We start from the raw sequence: 8,715 nt of genomic DNA, 5'->3' as shown, positions 1-8,715 counted from the left end.
ATTCTTTGGTTGATTCTTGCATGTGCCCTGACTGGGGATCAAACGCGAAACCTTGGTGTATCCCAGTGGTCGGCAAACCGCGGCTCGCGAGCCACGTGCGGCTCTTTGGCCCCTTGAGTGTTCTAATGCCACTTCTTCAAAATAGACTCGCCCAGGCCGAAACCCGACTTCTGCGCATGGGCCACGAAGTTTCCATCGCACTGTACGTGGGCGCCCGCACGTGGTGTTTTGTGGGAGAGCCACACTCAAGGGGCCAAAGAGCCGCATGTGGCTCGCAAGTCGCGGTTTGCCGACCACTAGTGTATCCACACAGCGCTCTAATCAGCCAAGCTACCCAGCCAGGGCCTTACTGTGTTGTTGTTTAAAACACTTTAAAATTGATTTCAGAGAGGAAGGAAGAGAGAGAGAAACATCAATGATAAGAGAGAATCATTGATCGGCTGCCTCCTGTACTCCCCCCACGGGGATGGAGCCAGAAACCCAGGCATGTGCCCTGACCGGGAATCAAACTGTGACTTCCTGGCTCTTAAGTCGGTGCCTAACCACTGAGCAACACTGGCCAGGTCAGTCAACAAATTGATCTCTCACATCACTGGCTTCTCTGTTCCTGCCCGGAAGTCAGGTGGAGTCACACTGCCAAACCTCCATGGCTCCCCAGCGCTTGGAAGAAAAGAACATACTGCTCCCCGCAGCCCAGGTACGTGACATTCACGCTGTTCCCCTCACCTCTCGGACCTCAGGGCCCTGCACCTCCCAGCTCACTCTGGCCCTGCCTCCCTGGCTTCGTGGCGTTGCCCCCAAACACACCAGGCATGATCCCCTCCCTGGGCCGTTGCACCTGGTGGGCCCTCGTCAAAATGCTTTTCCCATAGACCCCTGGTCGGCAAACTGAGGCTCTCGAGCCACATGCGGCTCTTTGGCCCCTTGAGTGTGGCTCTTCCACAAAATACCACGGCCTGGGCAAGTCTATTTTGAAGAAGTGGCGTTAGAAGTTTAAGTTTAAAAAATTTGGCTCTCAAAAAAGAACTTTCAATCGTTGTCCTGTTGATATTTGGCTCTGTTGGCAAATGAGTTTGCCGACCACTGCCATAGACCTTTATGTAGCCCAGATGGGCCTTTCTCAGAGGCCTCCCCTGCCTGGCCAAGGTCAAACAGTGCCCCCCTCCCCTGACCCTATCATCCTTCAGCCTTTACCACGCGCCCACATGATGGTATGTCCTTGCTTTCTGACTGCCTGGCTCCCTCGCCACGATGCAGCTCCATTTGACTTTCTGCCGTGTCCCCAGAGCATCCGTCCTGCCACATGGCAGGTGTTCAAAAAACCCTTACTGCCCCCCAGCGTGGCTCGGTGGCTGAGCATCGCTCTAGGAACCAGGAGGTCACGGCTCGATTCCTGGTCAGGGCACATGCCTGGGTTGCGGGCTCCATCCCTGGTGTGGGGCAGGCAGGAGGCAGCCGATCGATTCTCTCATTGATGTTCCTCTCTCTCTCTCCCTCTCCCTTCTTCTCTAAAATCAATAAAAAATATATTTTAAATACATATATATTTTTTAAATTAAACATTTAAAAAAAAATCTCTTTTGGAATGAATGCAGATATCCAGAGGGGAATCATAAAAAACGTGCCTGACAGGATGCTACAGATCAAGCACGCCAAGGAACTAGAAAAGACTTAGCACATGGCAAGCATCTAGTCAATTATTACTAGAAGCCCAGTGCACAAAATTCACACATGGGAGGGGAGGTCCTGCAGCCCGGCCTGTGCCCTCGCAATCCTGGACCCCTCGGGTAGGGTCCCTAGGCCTGGCCGGCAATCAGGGCCTATGGGGTCTGGCCTGGGTCTCCCTCTGCGGGGTGATCGCTGGCTGGTGGCCAGGGTCTCCCTCTGCGGGGTGATCGCTGGCTGGTGGCCGGGGCCTCCCTCTGCGGGGTGATCGCTGGCTGGTGGCCTGGGCCTCCCTCTGCGGGGCGATCGCTGGCCGGTGGCCGGGGCCTCCCTCTGCGGGGAGATCGCTGGCCGGTGGCCTGGGCCTCCCTCTGAGGGACAATCGTGGGGCGATGGCAGGGCCCCCCGACCAGTTGCATAGCACCTGCCGTGGCTGGCCTGGCGCCAGTGTGTGTCACAGCGTGGTCCCCGGGAAGATCGTCTGGACCAGTGGTCGGCAAACTGTGGCTCGTGAGTGACGTGCGGCTCTTTGGCCCCTTGAGTGTGGCTCTTCCACAAAATTAGGAGTACCCTAATTAACTTAAGAACAATGTACCTACCTATATAGTTTAAGTTTAAAAAACTTGGCTCTCAAAAGAAATTTCAATCGTTGTGCTGTTGATATTTGGCTCTGTTGACTAATGAGTTTGCCAACCACTGATTGTTCTGCTGTTTGGTTGTTCGGTCGACTTCCATGTTATGCTTTTATTATTATAGATTATTTCTGTTGTTAAATTTTCACCCGAAGATATTTTTTCCACTGCTTTTCAGAGAGGGGGGTTGAGATAGCAACAATGATGAGAGCCACATCCTCCCCACACACCCCAACCAGGCTGGGGGGCTAATCTGCAACCTGGATCCCTGCCCTTAATGGGAATGGAACCCACGGCCCTTGGATGCACGGGCGGATGCTCTAACCACTGAGCAATACCAGCCAGGGCCACAGCCATCGCCATCATCCCCATCCTTTGCATGTTGTGGGGTTTGCGAGCTACCGCCTCTGCCTTGGCCTCCCTGGGGTGGGGTGGGTGGGCTAGTCCCTGACAGCTCCTCGGGGTCCTTGTCTGCTCACTGGGCCGGAAGGGCCTGCACCTCTGTAGGTGGCTCTGGGCCTTCCTGCCTCCTTGTCCACAATCTGGTCGCCATTGGTCTCTTCGGGCCGGGCTTTGCTGAGCTGAGAGGCCCTGGCGTGGGCTCCCCGGCCCCCCTGCTCTGATGAACCGGTGAAGCCACTTGGGCCTCCTCTCCCGGCGTCACCACAGGTCCCCCTTTTCAACCGCTGGGCCATTTCGTAACTGAGGCCTGGAGGGGCTCCCCTGTCCCGGCAACTGCGCACCCACTTCCGGGGCAGGGAAGGCGAGTCCTGGTGCAGACCCGGAGGCCGAGGCCCGGGAACACTGCCTTCTTTCTCCAGCATCGCGAGAGTTCAGCGCGCAGATTTCCCACGGCGGGTAACTGAGGCCTGGCCAGGGTCAGGGGTCACACATCGGAGGGACAGGCTTCAAGGCTTCGAGGCCGCCCAGACTGGTCTCCACAACACGGGACACAGGTCACAGGTCACTCCCAACACAAAATGGCGCCTCCGGGAAAAATGTAGATCGATCCCCGCGCCCACCCTCTCCGCGGGCTGAGGAGGCGGTGGCGCGGGAGGCCCCGGCGCGCACCTCATTTGCATAGATAAAAAACGAACGAATTTAGTTGGCTGTGAGCGGCTTGGTGCGTGCTAGGCAGGGCCCCATTGGTCGCTCTCCAATCTGCCCGCCCCCCTGGCACCGCCTTTTCCTACAAGAATTGGCCGGTGTGAGCCTCGTGACGCCATCCCGGGATCGCTCGTTCCTATTGGCCAGAGCGCCGTTCATCATCCGTTTAAAACCCCCGAGTACCGCCTGCCCTCGCCCCGCCCGGACGCCCCTGCCGGCCGTTAGTCGCGTGCGCAATCTCCGGAGCGTAAGGGCGTGCGTGCGTACGCCGGCCCTGGCGGCGTCGCATTCAAACGGGCCAATCAGAGGTCGCGTCACCTCTCGCGTTCTTTTCCCCTCTTCTACCCCTTTTCATTTCCTCTGTAGCCTGAGGGTCCCCATTCCGACCCCCCGTGTCCCAGGTGGCCGGCCCGCCCCGGGCCCTCTCCCCAGCGTCTCCCGCTTCCGCTCTAAACTTACGGAAAGGGGGCAAGCGCGCCTAACGTCGAGGACCGTGCGCGATGACGTCACGGGCAGAGTCCCCGCCCACCGGAGGCGCGAGGGGGCGTCGCCTCGGGCTGCTATAAAAGGGCGGCTGCGCGCGCGGCCGGCTCAGTGCGGCCGGCACCTGGGGCGAACGTACCTGCGGACGAAGTGCGCGGCGGCGTCGGAGGCGGCGGGGAGCGGAGCGGAGCCGCCGGGTCCTCGCCAGGGCCGCAGCGGCAGCAGTTGGGCCCCCCGCCCCGGCCGGCGGCCCAGAGAACGCAGGAAGGGGGCCGGGGGGACCCGCCCCCGGCCGGCCGCAGTCATGGTGAGCTCCGCGGCCAGGCCCGGAGGGGCGGTGGGAGGCCCCCTGGAGGAGGAGGCGGGGTCTCGGGAGCCCTTTGCGGGCGGCCTAGGGGTTGGAGGGCCTGCCTGGGGGTCCGGAGCCGGGGATGTGCCCACAGGCCCCCCTGTAGGTGGGGCGGGAGCCGGGGCGGCCCGCAGGTTCGTTGGAGGGAAGGCCCGGCCTCGCCGTGGGGCAATGGGGGCTGCTGTCCGGGCTTTGTGGCCCGTCCGTGCGTATTCCGGGAGCAAGGACGCCCCGCTGCCGTCTCCAGGCCCGAGCCGGGGTTTGCGGGGTTATTTTACCAAGATTAGGGGGGGAAGGGGACCGAGGTAGGCCTCGGCTTAACCCAGAATCATTGGCGGCCGATGCGGGTCTACGGACGGGCTGTGGGCGATCCTGGGGGGCATGGAGCCACCCGCTAACCCCCTCGGAGAAACGCCTTCGTTTGCGGGGGGGCGCTCAGCCGGGGGCGGCCGACTGCAGCACCCCAGGAGGGGGTCTGCCAACCAGGGGTGGTTGACAGCCTGGGACCGCATCCTGCAGGTCCCAGATCTGCCGGCCACTCACCTCCTCCTCTCTGTGCCCAGAACTCCAACGTGGAGAACCTGCCCCCCCACATCATCCGCCTGGTGTACAAGGAGGTGACGACGCTGACCACGGACCCTCCCGATGGCATCAAGGTCTTCCCCAACGAAGAGGACCTCACCGACCTGCAGGTCACCATCGAGGGCCCTGGTGAGTGTGGGACGGACAGGGAGGGGCGCTCGCTGACTTCCCTTCTGTAGGAGAGCAGGAAGCTCCCCTGTGCACTGGTCTCTGTCAGCTGTGGGGACCTAATGGCAGACGGGACGGGCACGCCTCTTCCTCTGCAGGTGCCCGGTCTGCGGGGCAGGACAGCACAAGTGACAAGTAACCGTGTGCACGTCTGTAAGCTAGGGAGACGGCCCCGGTGGCCACGGGAGCATTTGAGGGGGTCCTTCCCTGGGGAGGGCAAGGCTGTCAGACAGGTCCCCCAGGACCTCCAGGTGGGTGAGAGCTGCAGCACCGTCTGGAGGGCGGGCGTGGCGGGACCTGATTCCGTGTGCGACAGGCGCTGGGGCGGTCAGGGTCACAGCAGTGACGGCTGGTACAGGTGGGGGTCCATCGCGCAGACCTGCCCGGTGTCTCACGTGCACTGCCTTCCTGTTACCGACTTCCACAGGGAAGCCGAGGCGCTACGGGAAGGTGGTGAAGGGCCCAGTGGGGGGGGGCGGGCACAGTGGCGGTGATTCCTGCTGTGGTTCCAGTGGGGGTCAGCGGTCACCCCTAGAAGCAGAGAGCCGGTGAAGCCTTTAGGGAGCAGACCTTTGAGGGCCTCTGTAGGGTTAGGGTTCGAGGAAGCTGTTGGCCTGTTGGCAGGTGTGACGGGTCCCTGCCGAGCTCACTGTGGCTTCAGGGGTGAGGGCGGGGGGGGGGGGGGGATAGGAGCTGGAGGCGGCCACCACGGCCAGCACCCTTGTGGCGGGGTCAGGTGTTGGGACAGCACAAGGAAGGCCCTGGGGCTCGAACACACCCACGGCTTTTGGCTTTTGGCTGGGTCAAGTGCTGGGTCAAGTGCGGAGCCAGAGACCGGCTGTCACTCGCCCTCGGGGCTCCCAGGTGGATGTTTTCCAGGAGGACACCACGTGGGTGTGAGTGTCCGTGCCTCTTGGGAAGGGAGTGGGGCTGGGGCTGCACTTGGGAGGGGAGAGGCGTCCAGGGTGCAGACCAGGACTCGGGGTGATGTCAGAGGCTAACGCGGGGGGGGGGGTGCATGTGGACCCCGGGGAGCCTAGCCCGTCCTACTCCCCAGCTGGAGGCGGCGGCAGGGTACTTGCATTACAGCCGGAAGGTGGAGACGGCTTTGGGGTTGACCGGGTGCTGGGAGGCCTGTGCCTCCTGACCTGGTCCCTGCCCCCACTCCAGAGGGGACCCCGTACGCCGGAGGCCTGTTCCGCATGAAACTCCTGCTGGGGAAGGACTTTCCTGCCTCCCCGCCCAAGGGCTACTTCCTGACCAAGATCTTCCACCCGAACGTGGGCGCCAACGGCGAGATCTGCGTCAACGTGCTCAAGAGGGACTGGACGGCGGAGCTGGGCATCCGGCACGTGCTGCTGGTGAGTCCGGTGCCGGGCCCGTGGTGGGCGCATTGCTTCTCTTCTGCAGTCCGCTCTGGGGGGGCTACGTGGGAAAACCAGGTTCCAGCTTTTCTGGGAAAGCGAGGAGCTGGCCCTGCCGGGTGGGCCCAGTACCCCGCACGCTGCGCACGCGGTACAGGGTGTTCAGGCCCGGGGCGCCTCCGCGGGAGCCGGTGTTGGTGAGGGACGGGGTGTGACTGTTCTGAAGGGCACAGTTGGCTGGCTGTTCAGTAGTCACCAAGTTTATGTAGTCCCCAGTCGTTCCAGAACGTTCTCACAGACCATCGTTTCTCAGCCGGGGGCGATGGCGCCCCTCGGGACATGTGTAATCATGGAGTGTGGTGGGGGGAGCAGGGCCCAGGCCCAGGCCCAGGCCCAGCCACAGGCCGAGATGGAGGCGCCCTGCACCTCCCCACCCGAAGCCTAAGAATTTGAAAACGGAATTTAACAAGCCCCTGGGCAGGTCATTGGGAGCCCCTGGGGCAGGTGGTTGGGAGGACAGGGAATTGGGCTTCCTGCAGGGCATGGGGAGGAGTGAGCGCCAAGGTAAACAGACCTCCAGCCCCTCCCTCCTCCCTCGTGTCCGTGCTGGCTTCCGGGGACTCTGATGACCCCCAGGTGTGGTGGGGCGCAGGGGTCCCATGAGGCGCAGGCCCGGTGCCTGCTCATCTCATCGCAGTGATGTCTGCTGGGCGGGTGCTGGCCCCGTGACGGGCAGGCCGGCCAGGCCACCTGCTCCCTTTTAGGGGCGGTGGAGGGCCTGTCGCGGCTGTGGTGCTGCCCAGCCCCAGTCTGTGGCTGCACTTGGGGTTCCCGTTCAAGCCAGTGACCGCTCTGGTTCACGCCTCTCTGTGGTTTCGGAAAGGGAGCTGGGATCCAACAGGTGTGAGTCCGAGGTTGTCCCCGTCACGCAGGCTGGGGCGGCCCTGCCCGCACTCACTGGTGCTTTGTCTGGCCCCTGACCTGGCGCTCTCCCACAGACCATCAAGTGCCTGCTGATCCACCCCAACCCCGAGTCCGCCCTCAACGAGGAGGCCGGCCGCCTGCTCTTGGAGAACTACGAGGAGTACGCGGCCCGCGCCCGCCTGCTCACGGAGATCCATGGGGGCGCCGGGGGGCCCAGCGGCGGGAGGCCCGAGGCCGGCCGCTCCCCGGCCAGTGCAGCCTCGGCCTCCTCCACCGACCCCGCGGCCCCTGGGGGCCCGGGCGGGGCCGACGGGCCCATGGCCAAGAAGCACGCGGGCGAGCGCGACAAGAAGCTGGCGGCCAAGAAGAAGACGGACAAGAAGCGGGCTCTGCGGCGGCTGTAGTGGTGCTCCCGCAGCCTGCGGCCTCGGCTCTCTAAGTTATTTAAGTTATGGCTGGGTGGGGGAGGGGCCTGGGACCTGGATTTGTTTTTCTAAATAAAGTTGGAAAAGCAAGCAGCTGTGGTGCCTCTTAGTGCCCGGATCAGCCTCTGCCGGGGCTCAGAGCAGCTGGCATCCCACCCTGAGGTCCACCGCACGGGTCCCCTCATGGAGCTCTGGGGCCACCTCTGGTCTGTGGCGCTGGGGGTAGTCAGCCCCTCAAGTCAGGTCTCTCATCTCCAATGCGGGGAGGGGAGGGGGCCTGGGGCCTGCCCGGCCAGGTGGCAGGTGTAGGGAGCCTTGCTCTTCCTCTGACAAGCCCTGTCCATCTGTCCACTGAGCCAAGTTCTGCCCCTCACACCCAGATCCAGCTCTGGCTTACGGTTTGTAACTATAATGAAGCACGTACGTTCCTGTCCGTGTGTAGCAAGTCACTGAGCCTGGGCCCAGCACAGTTGACGCCGTCTCCCGGTTTCTGTGGTCAGAGCCCCAGTAGTGCAGTGAGCTGGGAGCTGCTGGGGTGCACACAGGTGAGGTACCCGTCTGCCACGTGCCTTTCTCGGTCCCTCTTCAAGGTCCTGGTGGGTTTCAGTTTGGGGTGGGGGTGTCCTTGCCTCCCTGGCCTCCAGTGTTCAACCACGGGGCCCGGTCCGTTGAGTCTCAGCATTAACCAGGTGGTGATGTGATTGCAGGAACATACCCTAGTATTTAAGGCTTCGCCCCTCTCCAGGGGAGAGCCTGGGAACTTGACGCTGGCTTTGCCCCAGTTTCTTGTCCATTATCCATAATTTTGTGGGCTTGTGTAGGGCCCCAGGGCACAGTGTCAAAAATTACCATAATCCCTGGCCAGGGGGCTCAACTGATGGGAGCACCATCCCATGCACCAAAGGTTGCGGGTTCGACCCCAGTCAGGGCATACAGGAGACTGGTGACCTAAGTTTTCCTCTTCCCCTTCCTCTAAAATCAATTTAAAAAACATCCTTGGGTGAGGATTTTTAAAA

The 8,715-nt window shown here is 62.2% G+C and overlaps 1 protein-coding gene across 1 annotated transcript; it reads left to right on the top strand.

Annotated features, from left to right (window-relative positions):
• Positions 1-3,688: 3,688 nt before the first annotated feature.
• UBE2S (ubiquitin conjugating enzyme E2 S) lies at positions 3,689-7,794 on the top strand. The gene is made up of 4 exons (XM_079759865.1): positions 3,689-4,194; positions 4,800-4,947; positions 6,157-6,347; positions 7,349-7,794. The coding sequence occupies exons 1-4, from the start codon at positions 4,192-4,194 to the stop codon at positions 7,676-7,678; spliced, it is 672 nt and encodes a 223-aa protein (XP_079615991.1). The 5' UTR covers positions 3,689-4,191; the 3' UTR covers positions 7,679-7,794.
• The last annotated feature ends 921 nt before the right edge of the window (positions 7,795-8,715 follow it).

This window comes from Cnephaeus nilssonii (assembly GCF_951640355.1).
Source record: "Cnephaeus nilssonii genome assembly, chromosome: 20".
NCBI lineage: Eukaryota > Metazoa > Chordata > Mammalia > Chiroptera > Vespertilionidae > Cnephaeus > Cnephaeus nilssonii.
This window is presented reverse-complemented; position numbering and strand designations above follow the sequence as displayed.